At 35.2% G+C, this 26,447-nt stretch overlaps 1 protein-coding gene across 49 annotated transcripts in view; it reads right to left on the bottom strand.

Annotated features, from left to right (window-relative positions):
• Positions 1-26,447, bottom strand: part of RIMS2 (regulating synaptic membrane exocytosis 2) — a 592,339-nt gene that overhangs the window by 287,261 nt on the left and 278,631 nt on the right. For 27 of the 49 annotated variants that reach the window (XM_044245146.1, XM_044245142.1, XM_044245130.1 and 24 more), the window contains 2 exons: positions 3,604-3,671; positions 1,656-1,775 (listed from right to left, as the gene is read on the bottom strand). In XM_044245146.1, coding sequence (XP_044101081.1) covers positions 1,656-1,775; positions 3,604-3,671 — 188 coding nt within the window. Of the gene's footprint in view, positions 1-1,655; positions 1,776-3,254; positions 3,464-3,603; positions 3,672-26,447 lie in introns of all 49 variants that reach the window. The other 22 variants (XM_044245143.1, XM_044245129.1, XM_044245136.1 and 19 more) reach the window with 1 other exon arrangement.

Consider the following 26,447-nt stretch of genomic DNA (forward strand, 5'->3'; position numbering starts at 1 on the left):
CTATGAAATATTTTAAAACTTTCTTGGCTTGATAAACTTTAATAATAATAACCAATGATACTTGATACTATCATTATTATTAAAATCTTACAGTGTGCTAGCTACTCTGCTAAATGCTTGTATATTGCTATATTTAAGTTTATTATAATAACTCAGTAAGCATAATTATCTCCATTTTATAGATGAGGAATCTGAGGCTAACAGAAGTTCTGTTGCCCTATGTCATGTTGCTAGTAATGACTTACCTGGGATTCAAACCAAGACTTCCTGCCCTCTCCTTTTTATTGCTCTAACATTCTATTGGACAGATCTGGATTTAAATCTCACCTCCATCATCATCTCTGTGACCATGGGCAAGTTATGACACTTCTCTAAACCTATTTCTCATCTGTTGCATTAAATAATCTGATAGAAGTAAAAGGCTCAGATGAGGGCCATCTGTGGGGCAGCCACCCAATAAATGTTAGTTGGCCAATTCCACTTACACCCAAAGTTTTCTAACATCTCACTATATTCTATAGGACAACTTCCGTGGCCATTGCTTACCTCTAAAAACCATTTACTCTTTTTTCACTTCAGTTGTTAATTCACCGTACAGACGAACAATAATAACAACAAACCAACAATAACAATAAAAAAATAAAAAAAATCACAGAGTTCTATTTGATCTACTTACTAAATAACTACCTGGTATTTTACAGTCAAATATAAATTAATATTTATAGTAAATCTCCTAACATAAGTATTTTTAAGTTTCCAGACTTTAAACAGTATTCTCTTTCTCCTACACACGAATACACACAACGCCCACATATTCCTAAACTTAAATAAAAATTACATTCTGATTGTTAAAAAACAAAATTCAATCGACTAAATTTGAAGATATAATTGGCTTTATTAAGTGATTCATGAATTGGGCAGCATCTCATCTAGTAAGGTGAAGACAGCTCTGCTGAGCTCAACAAAAGAAAGGTTTTCAAAGGCAGAGAAAGGGCATTAAAATACACACACACACACACACACACACACACGTATATAAATATAGAAATGAGAAAAGAATTTATTAGCAAGGAATGCACTGTTAAGGCAAGACTGCCCTCCAAAAGGGAGACTATCAATAAATTTCCTAGTATTGACCAGGAAATTCCATGTTGACTGGATAGAGGTTAAACTAATGGGGGGCTAAAACTGTATTAAGTTAGGGATTACGTTTTGTTTTACTGATATGAGGCCTTAACCTAAGTGATGCTATTTGAGGCCTGTGGTTTTCCTTTAAACACTGTGTCATAAATATATACATTCCCAAGTTTGCATATTTAGTAATTGATTAAAGCCATTGTTTTAATAGTGTATAAACACAGATACAGCCTTAAAGGACAAACTGTATAAATAAAATAAGTTTGAGAGCTGTATTCAGGATTCAAGCATATCACTCGAGTTTATTTTCAGAATCATATATTTAAGTATTATTGTGGAATAAGTAATACTTGGAAAGGAAAAGTTTTGGGGTAATGAGTGCAAATACTTGGGAATTCTTGGAAACAGGGAAAAAAAACCACCAAGTTGGCATAAATTGGAAAGAGTTGTTAAATTTTTTCTTTTCTCATAAATCAGTAAGGAGTGGAAGAGCCAGAATCTCGTATTTCATCACATACCTTCAAGCCAAGCATCGCTCCTGAATCTCGAGGCACACTTCCATCTTTTAGACGCTTGTTCAACAAAATGCGACCAATTAAACGATCTCCATCTTTAGATGGCTGCCACGTCACAGGGTGCTGACATATTACATCAACAAAAAAAAAATTAATTTTCTTTTATAATAAGTGACCCCTTGTTGTACAATATATCTAAACTCCAGATTTCCAAAGTCTTATGATTACACAAACCAGTTTGCATTTAACACACTGATCAAAAGGGCTTACTACATTATGCAGACACTCAATTTTATAATCTCAAGATTTTTTGAAATCCAATTATTGCAAATTCTTACAGTGCCCTGACACATTACTGCAGTTATATTGTTCTATGAAATCTGAGAAATCTTAAAAATATATGCAAACTATCTATACACGGAAGATTAATTAAAAATTCACATGACAGAAAAGATAGATTGAAATTCTATGAGGTTAGATTGATTTAAAATGATATTTTAATATTCAAACACTACTGGAGATTTTGAAAGACTTAATTACAGTAAAAGTTAAAAGCTAAAATTATAGAAACACATCAAATTTGAACCTATGATGGGGCTTCTTTGAAATAGGTTTCTAGATTAAAATTATAAAAATACACAAGCCCCAGTAACTTTTCAGTTGAATCTGCATGAGAGAAAGAGACCTAATTTGAAGGTGAGGCTAGTTTATATTTCTCACTTTTTGTAGGTTCACTGGTTCTTTTGGGTCTTTAGTCTATTTAGTAAATTAAGTTTATTAGATAATTCATGGTATATCCACTATTAAATAAGCTTGAAAATATTAGGAGTTTATCTCTTTCTCAGGGCAGAGCCAAACCCTTTAAAAATCATGACACCATCCATTATAAATTGTATGTCAAATAACAAAGTAAACGATTTGTGTAATCACAGTTTCATAGTCATCTAAAAGTAACATGCACATCTTCATGCAAACTTTGGCAAGCAAAAGACAAGTTTCAATTTATATGGTAAAAAGATTTCAAAAGTCTCACTATTCTAAAAGCAAAAATAATAAATACCAAAGCAGATGGCAATGGCTCTAGTACTAATTAATACTACATTAAAATGCTATGACAATAAAACAAAAGAGCAAAATGACAGTGAAAGGGAAAAAAGAAAAACAACTTTTTCTGTGCAAACAGACCCAATTATCTCCCTTTTGCCTGGGATTGAAACTATTAATAATTTAATTTTCATCCCAAGGAAAATATATGCAAGCAATCAAATAAGCCAATCCAAAAATTCTTTATATTTGTGGTTTATAAAAACATCACAAAGTTCTCTCATGCGACCATAGACAAAGCATTCCTTTGTTCCTAATTTTTTATTTCATTTACTTATTTTTTGGTATGCCGTCCAACAACAAAAACAGCAAAGCAAGCAAGAAGTATTTTGGTTTGTTTGTTTGTTTTGGTTTTGTTTTTCTTTTCTGCACCTTAAGAAATGCTACATTGACCCCTGAAATGCCCTGTCCTTTTATTATGTTCTGTTTGAATGAGTGACAGAGAGCAAACGAAGACCAAATGAGCAGGTTAAAAGGCAGGCTCCACAATGTCAGTACCTTATCACTATGGCTATGCTCCTCGTTAAGGGTTGTGCTACTACAGGTATCTACCCCAGAGTCCTTAATCTGAGGCTCAGACCATTCCAAGTCCTCTTCCAAAGAGTGGCCACCAAAGTACATCATTTTCTTTTGTCTCTCAGACCTGGTGTTAGAGTCCGACAAAACTGCCTGCTCACTAGTTTTTCTTTTTCCCTTTTGACTGTCCCCTACAGGTGTGGGATAAAAATAAAACAAAAATAATAATAATAAAAAAAAGATACAAAAAGAAAACATGCAAAGGTGTAAATAAAAAAGGAAAAGTGAAATGAAAAACGAAAATTAAATAGTAAGGCTCCACATGTCTCACCAAAGACATTGGGGAAGCCTCACTGCTATGCCAAGACGTATGGTCCAACCAGTTGTAATCCATGTCTCCTGTGAGAGTCAGACAGACAAAGAGTGCAGTAAAGGAGACAGTGAAAGAAAGGACAGACAAAGACATTATAAACATTTTAAACTATGTGATCCTGTCTGGTTTTAAGAACTTTGTCTGCAGCACTCACTATATATACCAAGAGAAAGCTAAGATTCCAAATGAGCCAAATTTATAGAATGTAGAATATAAAGTTTATGTACTCTAGATGGATCCTACAGATCAAAAGTTCTGCAAGAAGAGAAAAGGCTAATAATAAACAGGAACAGAAATGAAAAAATTATATATTTTGAAAAAGAAAAAGACTATCCACTGTGTCTGTTATTCATGCTATTTTTTTCCATGCTGGCCTACAGACATGAGTTTGTTCTCCAAAGGTTAAGGAACATTAAAAAAAAAAAAAGTAATTAAATGTTGTTTCTGGATGTAGTATGATATTCTTTATAATGTTGAACCCCCCCCCAAAAAAACAGGGTGGTTTAAAAAAGAAGAATTGGTTACACAAAAGATTAATTTTGTATGAAAATGAAAAAAACAGTGTCACTGAATTTCTATTAGTAAAAATAAAAACAACTTTATTTAAATATCATGAATTACTTAAAATTACTTTGAAATTATTTTTCAAATTTTTTGCAGAAATTGCATTCTCATAAAAGGTATATCTTTATAATAATTTTGTCAGATAATGTATATAATTGGCAACTAAGAAGGAATATCCATTTCCCAGATTTATGTGCTCCTTATTTGCCTTACATTTAAAACAAATTCTTTTTATTTTATATGTGTACATATGCATCTTTTTAAGCTCCAGTCGTATTTTATTTTTCTTAAAACTATTTACTAAATACCTTCCATTTGCTATGTATTGTGCTAAGCTCTAGCGTAACTACTAAAACAGTGAGACACAGAACAGAGTGAAGATAAACACAATAAATAAATCATGAATGTCATACAGGAGAGTACACTATGAGAGAATATAATAAGTGCAAAGGGCAGAACTCTCAAACCACCATGAAACAGTATAATAAGAGCTAATGCAGATTTTGGGGTCAGCAATGACCTTAAAGAAGTGATCTTTAAAATGAGAAATGAAATATGTGGCAAGGAGATAGGCAGACAGAAAGTGGAGGAAAGAACATCCCAGGAAGTAGTGAAAACAGGGTATTCTAGAACAGCCAATGGAACACCAGTGTGTCTGAACCAAAACGAATCCTAAATGAGGTGAGGCAGCACAAACCAGCTTAGAGAGGACTGTTTATGCTATATTGAAGATTGTGGATTTCATTCACTGAAGGATTTTAAGCAAGATGTTGACATGAACTGATTTACATTTTAAAAAGATGAATCTAAGTACTAACTCAAATTGGGTTGGAAGACACCAAGGTTAATAGGCATTTGCAATAATCCCTGGGGCAGGTAATTATGGCTGGAACAAAGGTGACAGCAACAAATAAGGTAAGAAAAAAGGGAACTGAGAGATGTTTTGGAGGTAGAAATAAGAGAATTAAGAAAGACTGAAGGGGGCACCTTTACTGGCTTAGCCAGTAGAACATGTGACTCTTGATCTCAGTGTCATGAATTTAAGCCCCATGTTGGGTGTAGATATTACTTTAAAAAAAAAAAAAAAACTAAGAAAGACGGAAAGAGTCAAGGATAAATCCTAAGTTTCTGGCAGTAACAACTAGATGGAAGGAAAGACTACTTGTGAGATGGAAAAAGCTGGAGGAAGAGCACTTTTTATTAGAAAGGGGTAGGAAGGAAATACTCTATTTATAGAATTTAAGATGTCATTGACTATAAAATTCACATATATTAAAATGATAGAAATATACATCTTAGAATTTGTTAAGTATGGTGATTATTTTGGATGTATTTTTCAAAATATTTATAAGTTATTCAAGTAGGCATATAAAAAATCAATTTGTTAAGCTGTAGCAAAGAAAAAGTCCAAGCTGCAGACATAAACTGGAATTACTAGCACACAGATTGGACTAAGTGGATCATTTAGAAACAGAAGATAAAGTAAGATATGAAGAGAAGCCTGACTGCATTCTAACATTTAGAGTTTGGATTGAGAAAAGGAGAGGCTGAAGAGCAGGCCAGAAAGAAAAGGAGGAGAGAGGGAGATGGATTTCTCCAAGCCAAACAGAAGAGTTTCCTTAGCAAGAGGAGAAAGTAACTATGGTAAATGATTTCCATATAGTACGTAAGATAAGGAACTGAAAAGTTTGCATTTGAACATTTGCAACATGAAGCTCAGAGGATGTTAGAGAAAACACTTTGGATAGAATAATGAAAATTAAAATCTGTTCAAGTAACTGAAGAATCAAAGGGAGACAAGGAAGTAGAAAAATTGTGTGTAGACAAATGGTTCCCATGCTAAATGGCATAAGCCACATCACCCCGGGACTTGTTAGAAGTGCCAGATTGTCAGGCACCAGCCGAGACTTAAGTAATCAGAAATTCTGTGGATAAGGCTTAGCAATCTGTTTTTTAACAACCCACCAGGTGATTATGATCTCAATAATGTTTGAAAACCAGTTAAGAAGTTTATTTGTGAAGAATGATGAAGTTGGGCTATCTAATATACACAGAATTCACTTGGTAGGGAAAAATATTCTTTAATCTACAAAATAGAGAAGTGCTTCCTCATCTTTCTCATGGCACAAACTGACAATTATAAATTTATGGCTACCCAAAAAGTTGAGTATTTATATCTCAGAAAACCCTTTGAAAATATAACATTGCTCCATACAAAAGCACAGATTAATCTCCAAACTGAATTAAATAAAGTGTAGAAACCCTAATTCTTGACTGGTTTATGTGAAGGTGTGAGAACGCAGCTCACAATCTCTCTTTCTCCCAATGCCTACAACCAACCAAAAAAGGCAGAAAGGAAGTTCTTTCCTGAGTAAATAAAGGACAAGCTGATTAACCATTTGAAGCCAAATCAAAATATTTGACTGGCCAAAAATAAATAGTGTTATATATGGTAGGTAGCCAGTAAACATTTGTTGAATGATTAAAAAATAGAATTACTTAACAATTAGATATAGTAATCAATGTAAATCATACACAAAATAGTCCTCAACCACTAGGACTGTTAGTATTAATATTCTTATTTGGTATAGCTTCAAAGGGCAGAACTAAGATAATAAAATATTCTTCCCTTAGTCACATTTCAAAAATGTATCATTACGCTTTCCAGTTCCAGAACAAGAAAAAGAAGACATAGAAAGAACCTAATGGAAATTTTAAAATTGAAAAATAACTGAAATTTAAAAAGCAAATGGATGAGCTCAACTGTAGGATGCAGAAAACAGAGGAACAACTCAATGAACTTGAAAACAGAACAGAATACAAATCACCCAATCTGAAAAACAAAGTAGACTCATAAAATAAAATAAAATAATAAAATAAAATAAAAATAAATAAAATAAGTGAGGCCTCAGGAGCTTGAAGAATTATAACAAAAGATCTAAAATTCATGTCATTGTAGTCCCAGAAGGAGAGGAAAGAAAAGCTAAGGTTGAAAAAGTATTTAAAGAAATAGTGACTAAAAAGTTCACAAATTTTTAAAACATATAAGCTGAGCCTACTGATTCAAAAAATTACATTAACTCCCAAACATGAAACGCTCAAAGAAATCTGTGCCAAGACACACTGTAATCAAACTAAAAACTAAACACAAACTGTCTTGAAAGCAGCAAGAGAAAAACAACACCTTACCTAAAGAGGGAAAACAATTCGAATGACAGTGGATTTCTGATCAGAAACCTTGGAGGCCAGAAGAAAATGGAACAATATTTTTAATTGCTGAAATAAAAGAATGTCAACCCTGAATTCTAAACATGATAAATTATGTCTCAAAAATGAATGAGAAATAAAGATATTCTCAGACAAAAGAAAACTAAGAGAATTTGTCACCAACGGACCTACCCTAAAAGAATGACTAAAGAAAAGTTCTGGAAACAAAAATAATTAAAAAAAAAAAAAAAAAAAGAAGGAGGAAACCTGGAAATACTGAGAAGGAATAAAGAACACGGTAAGCATAAATACGGGTAAATACAACAGACTTTCCTTTCCTCTTGGGCTTTCTAAATTATGTTTGGTGTCTGAAACAAAAAGCATACATTGTCTGATGTGCTTTTTGATATTTATAGAAGAAATATTCAAGAAAATTTCATTAGAAACAGGGAAAGGCAAAGGAACTTAAGGTATGCAAGGTTTCTCCACTTCACTCTAGTAAAATGTAAACACCAGTAGGATGTGATGTGCATATGTAATATATTACCCAGAGCAACCACTTAAAAAATATATCTTTGCAAGGAAATATACTCAAAAAATATTACAGATGAATCAAAATGCAACTCTTAAAAAATGTTCAAATAACCCACTGGAAGGCAGGAAAAAGAAAACAGAGAAATAAAAATCAGAGGAAACAGAATACAGAGAAAGAAAATGGCAAACAACAACAACAAAAAAATGCAGACTAAATCCCTCACGAACACAGAAATACTTAACAAAATATTAGCTAATAGAATTCAGCAATAATTAAAAAGTATTATACACTCTGATCAAATGGGGTTTATTGCTGGAATGCCAGGCGGATTGAATATTGAAAATCAGTGCAACCTATCATAGTCACAAATTAAAAGAGAAAAATCATACGATCCTAATCATTGATACAGAAAAAAAAAATCTTGATAAAAAATAAAAACCTCTCAAAAAACAAGGAATATAAAACTTGCTCAAATAAATTATCAACCAAAAACCTATAGCTAGGATCATACTTAGAGATAAAATGCTAAATTCTCTACATGAAGAGAAATTTCACCAAAAAGAATATCTTTATTTATAATAGCTAGAAAGTAGAAACAACCAAAATATCTTTCAATAGGCAAATGACCAAACAAACTGTGGTATATCCATACCATTGAATACTGCTCAGTAATAAAAAAGAAAAAACATATTTATACATACAACATAGATGGACCTCAAGGGCAATATGCAGAATGGGAAAAAAAGTCACAAAATGTTACATACCATATGATTTCATTCATACAATATTCTCTAAATGATAAAATTATAGAGATGAAAAATAAATTAGTGGTTAGCAGAGGTTAGGGATGAGCAGGGGGAGGAAAAAATGTTACTACAAAGGAGTAACATAACAAAGATCATTGTGGTGGTACAGCAGTTCTGTATCTTTATAAAGGAAGGGTTTATAAATCCATATATGTGATGTCATAAAACTATATAAACTATATAAATTGATGTCAGTTTCTTGGTTTTGATATTATGCTATAATTATAGAAGATGTAATCATTGAAGGACATCAGGCGAAGGGCACACAGGATCTCTGTGTACTATCTTTGCAACTTCTTACAATTCAAAGAAAAGTCTAGAGTACCACTTGTCAGCATGACTTAGAAAAAATCAATGCTTCAGTTAGGAAGTTACACAAAAAGCACACTAAATTTTAGGTAACTCTGATAGTCAATGATTCTATTACTATAAGTTAACCATACATAAATATGAAACCTGATTAAAAATAGTAATCAAAGACCCACATCTTAGGCTAAGATTTTTTCTTTCACTTACCTCTACTGTAAAACACAAACTAATCCAACAGTGTGGGGTGTGTGTGTGTGTTCTGTGTTGAATACATGGAGAAAAAGGGTCAAATATTCTATTTATTACATTTTTTTCTAAATCACTGAGTAAATGCAAGAGTTTATTAACTGTTTATGTCATTGTTTTCACTACTTTAGATTAACACAGGTTTTACAATTAAATCACATATTATATAAAAGTATTCTTAATATCCTCATTTTTAAATTTAACCAAACTGTAAGGTCACAGCATGTGGTGACAAAGAATTTTGTAGCTAGAGCCATAAAACCTATATTAAAGTATCCGTTTCATTCTTTATTAATTTTAGGACTTGGGCAAGTCAAGTAATACATTAGGCCTCATTTCCTCATCCATATAAAAAGAGGTTAATTGTGATATCTCACAGATTGTTGAGAGGTTTAAATATAATGGTAATGAAAGTTCCTGCAAATTGTAGAGTCATCCCCATTTGACAGTATCATCATCATTTTCAAAATGAAATAATTAAACATTCTAAAATAGGGAAAATTCATTTATAATCTTTTATTTTTCCTCTCATTTCTCTTCCTAATATTTTGCCCTCCTCTTCAACTCGTCAAACTATAAATATTGGCATTTCCCAACCTGAAACATTGATTCTGCAAAATGTTAATAGGTCAAGTAATATAAAGGTTCTCTAGTCAAGTTTGGGAAACTCTAGATTTAATGTAATTAAATAGATTTCTGGAGTGGAGTCCTTCTCACACAGTAATGACAATATGTTTCTTTATAAGAATTACATAACTTAGTTTCTACAAACCTAATTGCAATACTAACCCTTCTAATGGAGCAAGTGTTTCAGGAAACTGTATTTTGAGACATAACGCCAAAACTTTCCTGGAGGGGCATTTTTCTTCATAAAGTAATGATTAAAACTGATAATAAGGTATAAGTATTTCCCCCCATAAAGAAAATGTTCAGTATCAAAGGAGACTCAAAATTTAAAAAAAAAAAAGTTACATAGAGTGAATATTCTTCTCTAAGGCGATGGTTTTCCAACTATGTAGTTGGAAACTATGGAGTTGCTTCAGAAACAACTGTTAGGGTGTGCGTGGAAAACTGATTCTAAGGTGGTGCCCCATTATCCCCACCTTGTGGTGATCACGCTTTTGCTCCTAATTAAGGTGGAAAAATGACAAGGTGATGGTACGTCACTCCCATGATAACATTAGCAAGACTGCAGAGCTAGTCAATTTGCTCTAGAGATTTTCTTTGGTAGTTTGATGAAGTAAGCAGCCACGAGGAGGAGCCCAAGTGCCAAGGAACAGCAGGGGCTGTGTTCAGGAACTGTGGGTACCGTCTAGGAATTTTGGTGGTATCCAGTCACAAGAATACTGTTGACAATTTCACTGAACGTGGAATCAGATTCTTCCTCGGTTGAGCCTCCAGATAAGAACACAGCCCAGCCAATACCCTTATTGTAGCTTTGAGACTCTAGGCAGAATGCACAGCTAAGCCATGCTGAAACTCCTGAGTAACAGAAATTTTAAGATAGCAAATACGTGTTGTTTTAAACTACTAGGTTTATGGTAATTTGTTCCTTATACACTGCCAGTCTCCAAAGCAGCAAATTTTAAAGATATGGACCAAAACATAAAAATCAGTAGACCTAAAGGGTCAGATAGATTCTTTAGACCAAGTTTAAACCTCCGAACCAAAACCAAGCTACTCAAAATACATTAGCACTTTAAGGAGAAAGATAAACACTATTCATAATTAGCATTTTTTTTTTTTAGTCTTGCTCCTTTGGTGCTATTACTATATTCCTCTTTAATAACATGTGATTTTAGTCAATTTTAGTAAATCACGTGTTATTAAAGAAGAATATATTGATAACATAATGATGGTATATATTACATCCATTAGAATTCATTTCAATTATTGCACAGCATAAAACTGTTCTTAGGTTCTGTGGGTACAAATAGGACCTCAAGAAACTCACATTCTAAAAAGATAGATAGGTAAAATATATAACACAGCATAACATAGTGTAACATAACTTAATATAATATACATCATTGTATTCTATTTCATTTCATCTAAGTTGCTATCAATTATAATATATACCATTATTTCATGTATCACTAAAAAAATGCTACCATTAAACAATAAGCATTTAATGGTAAGAATTATCTCTAGTCCTAAGATAGTATAATGTGGAAAAATTTGCTTCTTTGAATCAAAATTGTGGCATTTCATGAAAAAATTATTGATTATTCAGAAAAAGAAGAGATTAATACTTGGGAAATGTTTATAGGTGATATTTAAACTGTACCTTGAGAAAGATAGTAAATTTTTACTTACTGGAGGCTTTTTCTTTCTTAATGGAAAACAACATGTACAGTCTTGGCAAAGAAAGGAGACTATATCAAACTATTGCTGCCAATATGAATATATATAATATCTTAGGAAATGTTAAGTAGTAGAATATTAGCAAATAATCTTTCCCTCAACCTGTAATTGGGTATTATTTCATGATCCACACCAGCAGTACTCAGCCACTATGTTATAACACAGTTGTAAATTGTCACAAGTAATGCTACTACTGATAAAGTAATTAGTTTACAAATTACTTAATTTGTATAACAAAAGTAAATTTCAAAATAGAATTAATTCAAATTTGCATCTATGCTAATGTCAATCTCAATTTCTTTAATGAAAAAGAAAGGACAGGAGTACAGCTACGGAAGAAATTAGAAATTATCTGTATCACTAGGAAAGGAATATGACCTGAGCATAAATTATGTTTCATACTGGAAACAACGTTTGGGAATTGTTGATCTTTATTATCAACTTGCATAACTAATTTCATCAGATGTGAGATAACATCAATTGTTTTATGTATTAAGAGAACAATCAAATGCTTGGTTTAAAAGGACAGCATGGTTTCCTTCTGACATCGTCTCAGAACATGTACTTTGAAAGCTGTGAATCCATAAGAAGTCTACTTCCTCAAGGCTGCCATGCTGTCGAGTGATCACATAGAGAGAGAGAGAAATACCTGAAAAGACTCAGCTGTTCCAGCCTCACCAACCCCCACGCTCACTGAGCTCCCAGACCAAGAATGAACAGAGACAAGCAATCCATGCTAAGCCCTATTCAAATTCCTACCCCACAGATACCATGAACATAGTAAATGCTGTAACACGGAGGACATTAGAAGAAGGAAAGGAAAAGTGAATTGGGGTAAATCGGAGGGAGAGACAAAGCATGAGAGACTGTGGACTCTGAGAAACAAATAGAGGGTTTTGGAGGGGTGGGGGATGGGGTATTAAGGAGCATGGAGCACTGGGTGTGGTGCATAAACAGTGGATCTTAGAACTGAAAAAATTAAATAAAATTATGATGTTCAAAAAATGGTTGTTTCGTGCTGCTAAGTTTTGGTGTTATTTGTAGTAACTGGAATACACACTCTACATGATTATCTTAACCCTCACTATAACTATTTAAACTAGATAACAGGGTTATATTTTGCAGGTGAGAAAAGTAAAATTGAGAGGCTCAAGTAATTTGCCCAAGATCACATTATTAGGATATAATAGAGCCAGGATTAAAAATCCATGTAGTCTGTCTCAAAAATTCCCATTCTTAAATCCTGTGCTAAAAATAAATTCTATGGAATTATTATCTTACAGATTTTATCTTATTTAGCAACTCGAAGGTCACATAATCCAAATCAGCCTCTAATTATGCACGATATTAAAAATAACTCTTGATTAAGTAATTACTTTGCAATGGATTTCAAACAATTTTAAGGAGCTATCTAAAAGTGGCTAAAAATAAAATTAATCCAACACCAGTAAGCAAGAATAAAAACTATTTAAAAATCCATTATTTGAATTTTGTAAGTATTCCTCTTGTCATTTGAATATTTGGGATATATTAATTTAATCTGAACTGAGATGACCTCAATCTCTCACAATCGGGAAAGTAAGGTCCATAAGAATCTGCTTTCTATAACTCTGTGTGAAATCTACTTATTTATTGTTTCCATGTTATTGCTGTTTTTAATATTTTATTTATTTACTTGAGAAAGAGCAAGAGTGAGAGAGAATGCACAGAAGAAGGAGAAGCAGACCCCCCGCTGATCAGTGAGCCCCACTCAGGGCTCGGGCTTGATCCCAGGACCCTGAGATCATGACCTGAGCTGAAGGCAGATGCTTAACTGATTAAGCCCCTTCATGTTGTTCTTATAAATAGTTCTAATTTTGTGTTTTTTACTTACTAATTCTTCCATTTGTTTTGATATTATGTAGTGTACTCTGAGGTTTATAACCAAAGCAAAAGAATCTTTTTAAGCTAAGATATAACAGAGAAATCATACAATGTTGGAGCAAAAAGAAATCATAAAAACATTGTTGCATTCACTCACTCATTCATTGTTCCATATAGTCACTGATTTACTAAAAAAATATCTGTTGAGAGCCTACCAGGTGCCAAGTCTCGGGCAAATTTCTGGGATACCACAGAAAAGAACACAGACAAGGTATCTACCTTCAAGGAGGTTACATAGAGACTAGTAGGAAAGCAAAACAAAACAATTAAGAAGCTCATTCTCTATCCTTGAAAACAACAACAACAACAACTGTTGTAGCCTCTGACATACAGAGTGGTGCATGGAACATACACATTAACTGAATAAAATGATGAATTAAAATAACAAGTCTAGTCATTTTTACACTTTTTTTTTTTAAAAGATTTTATTTATTTGACAGAGAGAAATCACAAGTAGGCAGAGAGGCAGGCAGAGAGCGAGAGAGGAGGAAGCAGGCTCCCCCTGGAGCAGAGAGCCCGATGTGGGGCTCGATCCCAGGACCCTGGGATCATGACCCGAGCCAAAGGCAGAGGCTTTAACCCACTGAGCCACCCAGGCGCCCCCATTTCTACACTTCTTTACCCAACAGAGACTTCTTCCTAACAAAACATCCAAATATAAGCTGGTGAAGAACAGAGTTTGGTTGAAACAAAATGGAAGCTCAGATGTTCATCTATATCCTCATAACCTCTTCAGCAGTTCTTAAAACACTAGCACAGAGAGCTGGTGGTTCACTGAGAGTAGTTTTAAAAATACTGAATTAGTCTACTTTTCTCATTCTAGGGGGGAAACTAAAACCCAGAAAATTAAATAACCTTCCAAAAATTACAATGGGGTCACTGGCAGAGCCTATAATGGCACCTGTGTCTTCAATCCATTGCTCTTTCTAATACAGCACATTATCTCTTTATAAAAAAAGAATAATTTGGGGTGCCTGGGTGGCTCAGTGGGTTAAGCCTCTGCCTTCGGCTCGGGTCATGATCTCAGGGTCCTGGGATGGAGCCCCGCATCAGGCTCTCTGCTCAACAGGGAGCCTGCTCCCCCCCAACCCCCGCTCTGCCTCTCTGCCTACTTGTGGTCTCTGTCTGTCAAATAAATGAAATCTTTTAAAAAAATAAAATAAGTTAAAAAAGGATAATTAACAAACCTATCAAGCACACCAGCTCCTCAATGGCTTATAAATTTTTCTTTTCTTTCTTTTTTTCATTCCAAACATCATGTATTTAACTCCCCCAAACATAGCCAAATGAATACAATTCAGATAGTACTTATCCATTTCTTGGTAATAGAAAATACAGTTTAAACTTAAATTTTGAGTTAAAATTTAAGTATAGTATTAACCATTAAGCAAATGCCCTCTTTACTGACAGTGTTTCAAAAAATATTGATAAATTGTTGATGCTATCTATATAGGAAACGATCAGAACTTGAAGTACCGAATATTCAAGCTTAGTTGGAATAATTGTTTCAGAATTCTTCACAACAGAAAATGTCTGGGAAAATGTATGTCAAATATAAATTATTTTATCTACTTATTTGTCAGAGAGAGAGAGAGAGCACGCGTGCACAAGCAGGAGGAGCAGCAGGCAGAGGGAGATGCAGGCTTCCCAGTGAGCAAGAAGCCCAATGAGGGGCTCAATCCCAGGACCTGGGATCATGACCTGAGCCAAAGGCAGGTTCTTAATCGACTGAGCCACCTGGGTGTCCCTGGAAAGTTTTTACAAAGAATCAGGCTGACAGGTAAAATGACTGACAATATTACTAAATCAGAAAAGCAAATTTCAGAAGAGTCCTTTTGGTATGGCATTATTTATGTTAAAATATTTACTTTAACTCACTTAACCTTTATAAAAACCATGTGGAATAGATGCTATTATTATGACATGTATTTACAGATGTGGCAAATGACGTTAATAAACAACAATAAGCTAAAAAATAATAAAACAAAACAAAACTGCTCAAGGAATTGGGATTTTAATCCAGGCAATCTAGTACCAGAGTACAACCTTCCTAATACAGTCACTCATTGTTTTAGAAGAGGAGTGATATCACTGACTTAATGAAGAAAAAAAAGTATATAGAGAGAAATTTTTGAAATGAGTTTTTGTAAGTTGCAGGTATATGCAACTTACAAAAACTCATTTCAAAAATTTCTCAAACTAATTTATAAATTTCTTAATGACACATGTGTAGGGGCACCTGGGTGGCTCAGTTGGTTACATGTCAGACTCAATTTCAGGCCCACATCAGGCTCAATGCTGGGTGTGGAGCCTGCTTGGGATTCTCTCTCGCCCTCTGCCCCTCCCCCATTCCCACCCCTGATTGATGCACTCTCTGGCTCTCTTTCCGAAAAAAAGAAGGGAGGAAGTAAAGAAGGAAGAAAGGAAAGAAGGAAGGGAGGTAGGGAGGGAGGGAGGGAGGAAGGAAGGAAGGAGAGGGAAGGAAGAAGGAAAAAAAAAGGGAAGTAAAAAAGAAAGGAAGGGAAAGCAAAGGAATGGAATGGAATGGTGAGATGTCCTTTTTGTCATTGTATATGCCCTCCTCCCGTCAGTGCTAAGCAGTGCTCTGGAAAATAATAAGTACTCCAAAGTTGTTCCTACAAAAGCTGTTCCTACTGACATAATGCTTATATTCTACTGTGTGGAAGGACCACCGATCTCCACGCCATGTATTATTTGGGAAAATTCTATTTAAAACTTAAAAACCCAGTACACATAGCACCTCCTCTGTAGAATCCTCCCTGATAAGTCAAGGTAGAATTATCTCTTCCTTTTCTGAATTACATCTATGTCTTATATTTAACTATTTTCATGTCCATCATACTGTATTGCTCATTTGTGTAAATGCTTCTCTCTCAAGGATCATGCTATATTCATCTTACATATAGCAATTAGCACAGCAACATTGCAATAAGCATGAAACAAAATTTGTTCTTTCCTAAATTAAATTGTACTAAATAGAATTTAAAAGTTGGGTTTGAGAAAATATTGATATCACAATGTTTGTTTCACTGAGGGTTTAGCAGAAATCCATTAAACTAGATTTTTTTTTTTTTTTTAAAGTAAGGTCTACATCCAATATGGGCCTTGAACTCATGATCCTGAGATCAAGAGTTGCATGTTCTACCAACTGAGCCAGCCAGGTGCCCCTAAACAGGATTCTTATATCTGAAATAGTTATTTCTCTTTAATGACTTCCTACATAGGATTTCTCTTTAATGACTTCCTAAATAGGATTAATTCTAATTTTCCTTTTTCCTCTATTAATCTTTACATGACATTTACAAGTGAATATTAATCAGTTGATTTGAGTCTATATTCTTCCAAATATTTTTAAAATCATATTTATAAAATTTTTAACAACTGGAAGCCATTAAAAAATAGAATAAAATTCAATAATTTTATTTAAAAATATTAAGTAGGATTTCCTAATATGTTTTCATAATACTAATGAATTGTAATATGCCCTAACAACTATAATTCATAGAACTAAATAGATTGTTGTACTTTTTTCTGAACAGATAATAAGGTTTTTCAATAGCTAAGGCAATCATGGCTATTACTAACAAATAACATGTAAATTCAAACATAATGTCTTTCATATTGTATACTTTATATATTCTTTGCATTATATTACTTCCAATTAGCTACTTAATATAATTAAAATAATGTGAAGTAATGAATGTGATGTGAAATATCTTGCATCTTAGCAAAATTCACATTTAAATTTAAAATTTAAATATAATCTTAATTTCATAGGAAGTCTACCAAAAGGGGATTGTCAGGGGCAGGAGAGGGGAATAGGCATTATGTAACATATTTTCCCTTTTGTCTATAGCAGTCAAGGTAGCCTAATACTGAAAAAGTACCTCTTCTAGCCCTTCTAATTTTCTAACAATAGAAGTTTAATTAATTAAAGCTCAATTTCAGGCCCACATCAGGCTCAATGCTGGGTGTGGAGCCTGCTTGGCTTATCTTTTAAATGGGAGCTGGATTAAAAGAAAGTGATATAGGGATGCCTGGGTGGCTCAGTGGGCTGGCTAAAGTCTCTGCCTTCAGATCAGGCCATGATCCCAGAGTCTTGGGATCGAGCCCCACATCAGGCTCTCTTTCAGCAGGGAGTATGCTTCCCTCCCGCTCTCTCTGCGTTCCTCTCTGCCTACTTACAATCTCTGTCTGTCAAATAAATAAATAAAAAATCTTAAAAAAAAAAAAAAAAAGAAAGCGATATGCAAGTTATTAGCATACCTGAAATATAGTAAATATTGACAGAAGACACCACACAAAAATGTTAAGTGCATCAAGTGGGGATAGGCAACAGAGAAGCTGAAGGAGAAGAGAGAAGGAGAAAGGAGGGAAAACAGCAGGAGGCAGAGAGACACAGAAAAAGAGAACAGAGAGAAAGAGAAAGATAGTATGGGAGAGGCATTTGAAAACTATCATTACTGAGTCAATTCAGAAACAGGATGAGAAAAGAATAAAGTTTAATGACAAGAATTTTTTCAAAATATAACTAAATATAATTGGGTTACAGAAATAATCCCAGACGACTCAAAATAAATTAAGCGAAGAGTGGTCTGCATTTAGTGGGTGTATTTGTTCACTATTTCATTTGGATAATTCTGTCAAAGTGAATGTCAACCTTTTCAATTAGGAGGTAAAAATAAAATTGTTCAGAACATCCTATCTGTGTTTGAATATACTTGCCTAACCTATAAGTCAAAATCAATGTTGTCTTGTTTGAAAGATCTTATTTTAACACTTTTTCACCAGACAAATGCAATCCAATGTGGCAGTTTGGTAATACCAGCACTACAAATCCACTCATTTGAGGTTTGGTTTGGTTTTTTTAAAAATTTTGAGTTTTAAATACGTAGGCAGAGAAGGGAAAATTTTCATTTGGCACACCAAAAAAAAATTTTATTATTTTAAATATTATGTAAATTATGCAAATATTATGCAAACTAATATTTGAATCTGGAATCTTAATTCATTTGGGCTGTTTACCTTTTGGAGATGGAAAGCTTGATTTTGAAAATTTAATTTGTGCAAATGGTCATTTCATAATATAATGAAATCTCTCTTTGATGTAAAATAGCATCGTATATGACAGGAAATAAAGATAAATCAACTAGGAGAATGCTTGTTATACCTTGATATCAACATTTAAAAAATGTTTTATACCTATTGGATATAGTAATCATTAAACAGCCTGTCTGAAGTTTTCTCAAGGAATAAAATATTGTTCTATTTGGTTCCATATCAATGTTAGTCTTAGAATTTCCTGAAAAGACTGCCACAGTGTTCAATGCTCATTACCAACTTGTGAAACATCCTGGAAAGTTATATGATCTGGGTAAGCCATATAGACCAAAAGAAGATAATAAATGAATGACTAGTTAAATTTTATCTGAATTTAAAGCAAATATGAGAGAAGATGAAGCATGAACCATAAAAATTCAACACACTAGAAATCTGATGGAGTTTTACGGAAAATGTTATAGAGAAATGAATGTTGTTATAAAGTAAATACAGATTTTTTTAACATGTTTTAGGGATTAAGCATGACCTATCTAATATATAAGATTATATTTATGATATTTTTTGTACTCTGAGAGTGTATGTGGGTGATCACTAATAATGAAATGCAGTAAGACATCCAACAAATGAAATTTCTAGTTTATCCTTATTTCTTTTTAGTTCTATATGCACATGTCATGTTAACATAGCACATGTAACTTTTAATTAAGCTTCTTAAAAAGTTTACATTATATCCTGGACAATTTTCCACAGGTTATCAAAACTTCAAATAGACATTAGTGATATGGTAACTAATGTTTATTTTCTGGTTTTCTAGGAGAAAAACAGGCCCTGTTTTGTAACATTTGTCTATTTTTATGATGCAAATACTTCCACTTCAGCCAACTTTGAGCTACCAACATGATGTCATTGAATATGGATTGGGAAGAGATGCTCACAACTGGTTCTCACAAGCCGGCACAAGCAAGCTCCATCACACTATTTTTGGACATATGAATTGTCTCCACTTTTGCACTATTATAATCCTTACAATGAATATCTCTGGCAGGCATAAATGGCTATTTACCCACCAGTCATTTCTTATATCCTTAGAATTGTGAACTCTAAGCCAATCTTGCTAATTCTAACTCTATTGTCAGTGATCAGTTGGGAACTGGCATGGGTAGCATCTACAGCACAAACACATATCCCAGAAAAACACATATATATGAAGAAGTCTACAGAGGAGACGTCTAGAAAATTTTCCCTCAGTTTCAAAAGGGCATATGAGTAAGAGAGGCTTAAAATAGTTGTATCCCTCTTGTAAAAATAAGGGGATAACTTTGACAAAAAAAAAAATCTTACTGGATGCTGCTATATACCATCTATAATTGCACTCGGTCCTCAAGTTTCCCCAAGTGCTGCATGCTCACTGCTTATAGTTGAGCCCTTCACCCTAGAGATAGACTCTGGCCAAGACTTGCCTTGGCCCCCAGGAAGCAGCCATATCCAGTCTTCCTGACCCCCTCCTTAATTAGATCATCTCTGAAGATCTACCCCAGCTTCAGACTCCAGTGGGTTTAGTTGAAGCACCTGTCCATAATTTAACTTCTCCCCCAGTCTTTCTGCCCTTATTTCCTCACAGGTGTTGTTTCCAAGTTATCCAGTTGTTGTAGTAACTGCTGCAGTCTCCAAACGGACAGACTTGGTATTTGGAAGAACCAATGTTCCTTGGCTTGTGGGGTTAAAACTATCAAGTGGGAAAAGTCATGTGGAAGCTTCTGATAATGCCCTCCCCAGCCAGCAAAGATTAAATCAAAAACAAAGGATGCAAACACGATACTTCATATTATATCCTCCTTTTAATTCACCAGGGTGGTGCCTCAAAAACAAACATCAGCACATCCTGGCACATGACAATGGAGGACTATAAACTCAGCCAGGTAGTCCCAGTCAAAATTGCTATGCCAATGTGGTATCCTTTCTAGAAACAACTAATACGAACTCATATATAAGAAATGAAACCACTGAACCGGTAAATGTGATTTCCTCCCCCCATCCCTATCAGGAAAGACTGGAAACATTCACATATGCTTGGGATGCACAAGAATTGCCTCGTCTTCCCCAGGGTACTATTAATTCTACTGCCCTCTATCATAATACAGCCCCCAAAGAACAAGACCTTAAGGACACTCCAGACAACATCACATTGGTTCACTCTATCGGTGAGAATGGAGACCTTGTTTTGACACATCTTCTCCAGAGGGTGGAAGATAATCCTACACAGATTCAGGAGCCCATAGTATCAGAGAAATATTTAGGGACCCAATGATCATGGGCATGGCAGACCATCCCTCTAAAGCAAAAGAAAAAGTATTATATATTGTACCTACCATCAATGAGGAAAAAGCACAATGCCTGGATTCTGAAGGCAACATATTCCACACTAGGGAATACTGCTTTGATTCATTTACCGAGAATTATAGAAGACTGCTAGCTTCAAATGGAACCCAGAGCAAAAACAGCTCTAGATTAAGTTCAGGTTATAGTGCAAGCAGCCCCAACACTTGCGCCATAGGATGCAACAGAAGATGTGCTATTAGAAGCACAAACCATAAGTGACTCTTAATCTCACAAAACAAACTGAGGGTTGCTGGGGGGAGGGGGGTTGGGAGAAGGGGATGGGGTTATGGACAGTGGGGAGGGTATGTGCTATGGCAAGTGCTGTGAACTGTGTAAACCTGGCGATTCACAGACCTGTACCCCTGAGGGAAAAATATATTATATGTTTATAAAAAATTTTTAAAAATTTAAAAAAAAAGAAGAAGCATCAATGGCGGGAAAAGATGCCATGTGAAAATTATAGCAAGCCTCAATAGGGGAATCAGGATGTACATTTTGCAGATCAAGACCATGCAGTCTGCAGTGGAGAATTATACACTACTTGAAAAACTGCCCCTGGTATGCTCCCGGCGTTGATAGGGACAAAGATCTAATCAAGTGACCAAACAGCCAGAAGTGCCCAACATAATCTAGGGTCTGTTAGGCTTAACAAATCAAAAGGTTAGACATGTCAAACAACAATCCATTGTAAGACAGATGTGATTCATCCAGTTTGAGCACAGGTAGGGCCAGGGGATACAAATGAAATGCATGCATAGGTGGCCCAGACCTAAACACCAACTACTATTATCATATCAGCATCCCCTTCTCAACTCCTACATATGGCCATCTAAGGGGCCATTACGACTATGGAAAAAGGAGACAAAAGTCATGCCTGGTACCATAGATAGGTCAGCTCAATAGTAGACTACAGCTGTCCCACATTCAGGGATGGTCTTGAAGACATCAGTGAGGAAAACTTTATTAGACAGGACTTTAAATGGTGTATCTGGTCATCCACTTTACATAGAAAGAAAAGTGCCATGGGGGGGCGCCTGGGTGGCTCAGCGGGTTAAGCCGCTGCCTTCGGCTCAGGTCATGATCTCGGGGTCCTGGGATCAAGTCCCGCATCGGGCTTTCTGCTCAGCAGGGAGCCTGCTTCCCTCTCTCTCTCTCTCTGCCTGCCTCTCTACCTACTTGTGATCTCTGTCTGTCAAATAAACAAATAAAATCTTTAAAAAAAAAAAAAGAAAGAAAAGAAAAGTACCATGGGTAAAAATATGTATGGACACAGTCTTGGGCTAATGATTTGGCTTATTGGTCAGAAGCCTAGAAAGAAAAAAAACAGAAAGATTGAGGAAAATACTGTCTAGAGAAGAGGCTTGTGAATAAACTCATGGGGATTAAAAAACAAAACAAAACAAAAAACACTACATATCACACATTAAAGCCCTTATGGTAGCTAGACTCCAAGGACGGTCCCTCAGTGAACTGTGTCTCATAGTGTTCATGCCCTTTTATAGACCCCTTTCATTTTATGTAACTTATTTATTGGAACTTGTTTATAACCAAGACTATGATGGGAATGACGCTCTATGACTTCAAAGCTAGGTCAAAATAAATAGTATTTTGTAAGTGTATCTCTGAGAGAGCCATGGGCCACCATATAAAAAGTCCTACTAACTTCCTTAGGAACTGCTATTGGTTCAGAATCCCAGCTGAGCAGCTTCCAACCATGCCTGCCAAGATGTAAGCAAAGACTTCTTCAACCCTCCAGAACAGCCCATCCTACCAATTAAAACTCACCACTTAAATTCAACAAAACTACCCAACTGAACCCTGCCTGAATTCCACCCTCACAAAATCATGACAAAGGAGGAGTCTCTGGATTAGTCATGAAGCATCAACTAGTTCTCGTCATAAAACCAAGTATACGCCTGGACAACATTATCAAAAACAACAACTGCATGGCTATGGAAATCAAAGACTCATTTAAAAAAATAGAGAAAAACTCTAGAAATTCAGATAATGACAGCAGAAGTCTATTACCTTCTTACCTGGGATTGCTCCCATAATGCTCTTCTGGTATAGTACATACAAAAGAAGGGGTCTATAAGAAGGATCAATAGTTTTAGCAGAGTGGGGTTGTCTGGGAAAAACAACAGCTCTCAACCAGACCTTTCCTACTTGAGCTGGGGTGGGGGAGAAATTCCATGTCTCTGTCAGCTCGAAGAGACAAAGTCAATAGGAAACAGAAAATCAGCAGTTTTGCTACCCAAAGACTGTAGTCCCATATAGTAAATGGCAGACCAACCAGAAATGTTACAGAAAGACATCAGAAAGGAGAGACCCAAAGGAAAGAGCCAGTCACTTTTCAGACTGACTAGGAGACGATACCATGTTCGGAGGAGATGGCAAAGAGCCGGGGTAGGAAGTAAAACCTAAGAGTGACTTGAGACCCTGCTGAATTTTGTTTTTGTTTGTTTGTTTTGATATTAGTCTGGGTTTATCTTTATGAATACGTACAGAGTCACAGTCATTTCTTCACGTTTAATTTTTTTTTTTAGTAGCTTTAGCTTTCCAGAAAAATTGAGCTCAAAGCAGAGTTCCCACATATCCCCTCACTCTCATCCCCTAATTTCCCAAATTATTTACACCTTGCAATAGTGTGATATATTTGTAACAACTGATGAGCTGACACTGTCACATCATGATTAGCCAATTCTATAGCTTATAACAGGATTTGCTCTTTGTGTTGCATATTCTATGGATTTTGATAAATGTATAATGACACATATCTACCATTGCAGTATCCCACAGAATAATTTTAAAGCCCTAAAAAAAAAATCTCCTGTGCTTCACCAGTTCATCCCTTCCTTCCTCCTTCTGCTCACACCCCAGTGACCACTAATCTTTTTTTTAAAGATTTTATTTATTTATTTGACAGAGAGAGATCACAAGTAGGCAGAGAGGCAGGCAGAGAGAGAGGAAGGGAAGCAGGCCCCCCGCTGAGCAGAGAGCCCGATGCGGAACTCGATCCCAGGACCCTGAGATCATGACCTGAGCCGAAGGCAGCGGCTTAACCCACTGAGCCACCCAGGCGCCCCAACCACTAATCTTTTTACTGTCCCCGTAGTTTTGCCTTTTCCAGGATATTATACAGTTGGAGTCATACAGCACGTAGAAGAATTGGCTGAACTTTGAATGTGCCCCACATTATGCACAGATTGACTGGCAGAGGGTAGAAGCCTTACAAAGTCAAAACACTTAAACATGATGTCTGCCCAAATCTTTGGTGAACAATTAGGCCACGCTGACAAAGGAATGACTTACAGGAAGGTGGATACACACACACACACAGACACACACACATTTGAGTAAAACAAACTGAGCAGAGAGATCAGTGGACATATATCACTATGGAGACATTTAAAAAGAAAAAAGAAAAGAAAGACAAGACAATCCTTAGGAAAATGGATAAGAAATCAGAGCTATTAGAGTACCTCATCAAAGTTTCCAATTTTCAACCAAAAATTATAAGGCATGCAAAGAAAGAGGAAAACGTAACCCCAAACCAGGAAAAAAAAAAAAAGGCAAAAAACCTAACTCTGAGTGAACCCAGATGTTGGATTTAACAAAAAAGATTTTAAAGAAGCTATTAAAAATGTATTTTTTAAAAAAATGTCAAAGAATCACAGGAAAATATGATGACAATGACTCAATAATTAAGGACTCTCAAGAGAGAAATAAAACTGTAAAACAAAAGAAATGACAATTCTAGAGCTGAAAAATACAACAGCCAAAATGAATATTCACTACACAGACTCAACAGCTGATTTGAGATGGCAGATGAAGCAATCGGTGTACTCTACCAGAGAGCAAGAGAAATTATCCATTCTGAAAAAAAAAAAGCCAGAAGGAAAAAATACTGAAAAAAAAAATGAAAAGAACCTCAGAGATGTGTAGGAAAATATTAAGCATACAGACATACACATAATGGGATTGCTATACCGGGGCGGGGGGGGTGCTGAGGGAAGAAGCAGAAAAACTAGTCGGAAAAAATAATGACTGAAAACTTCCCAAATTTAAGAAAAAAACATTATAAATTCACAAAGCTTCATGATCCCAAGAGACCCAACCCTAGACAAAACAGTCAAACTGCTGAAATCCAAAGGCAAAGAGACTATATTGAAAAGAGCAAGACAAAAGACCCTTTATCTCTAGAAAAGAATGGAATGACTTATACGAAGTGTTGAAAGAGGGTGGAAAGTCTGAAAATAAATAAATTGGAGAAAAAAAATGATCCTCCTATCACTCTACTAGAATTTTAAATCACTGTATTGCTCACAACTAGTTAAAAATAAAGAAACTAGAATTCCAGAGATATCACAAAAAAAAAAAAAATTCTATATCTGGGCGCCTGGGTGGCTCAGTGGGTTAACCTGCTGCCTTTGGCTCAGGTCATGATCTCGGGGTCCTGGGATCGAGTCCCGCATCGGGCTCTCTGCTCAGCAGGCAGCCTGCTTCCTCCTCTCTCTCTCTCTGCTTGCCTCTCTGCCTACTTGTGATCTCTCTTTGTCAAATAAATAAATAAATAAAATTTAAAAAAAATTCTGTATCTGGGGCTCCTGGGTGGCTCAGTGGGTGAAGCCTCTGCTTTCGGCTCAGGTCATGATCTCAGGGTCCTGGGATCCAGCCCCACATAGAGCTCTCTGCTCAGCGGGGAGCCTGCTTCCTCCTCTCTGCCTGCTGCTCTGCCTATTTGTGATCTCTCTCTCTGTCGAATAAATAAATAAAATCTTCAAAAAAAATTCTGTATCTAAAGAAATTATCCTTCAAAAATAAAGGTGAAATAAAAAACATTTCCCAGATGAAAAAAAAGCAAAATAAAAACTGAGATGTACGCCTTTTGTTCCATACAGGGTCAAAGTACCTAGCTTAGTAGCCAGAACTGGCTCCCTAAATTTGCAGAATCAAATAAATAAAAAGGTAACATTTATTGTCACTTAGAACATCATTTCTTTGGGAAAATACATCTAAAGTTCAAAATTTGAAGAGTTGCCCCCTCCTACCATCTAAGAATAGGGTAGGAGACGCAAATGCTAGGTTAATTAAATCCTAGGTATCTTCAGTTGCAAAGCACAGGTTAGTAGCTCCATGGGAAACAAAGGTTTTTCTTAAAAAATTTCCAACACGTAAAGAGCAGGGTGTGCGGAAATAAAGTGGCTTACAGAATCATCCGTAAGAATAAAATTAAACCTCAATCTGCTGACACACACACGCCCACACTTCTGAATATGCGTACTGTTTTGTAAAATATAGTCATATCTAAAATGCATTTGGTTTGAAGAGACTGGAAAGTATTTCATTCATCTCCATTTATTCTTAACCTAGAATCTTACATCTTT

Source organism: Neovison vison, chromosome 4 (assembly GCF_020171115.1).
Source record: "Neovison vison isolate M4711 chromosome 4, ASM_NN_V1, whole genome shotgun sequence".
Taxonomy (NCBI): Eukaryota; Metazoa; Chordata; class Mammalia; order Carnivora; family Mustelidae; genus Neogale; species Neogale vison.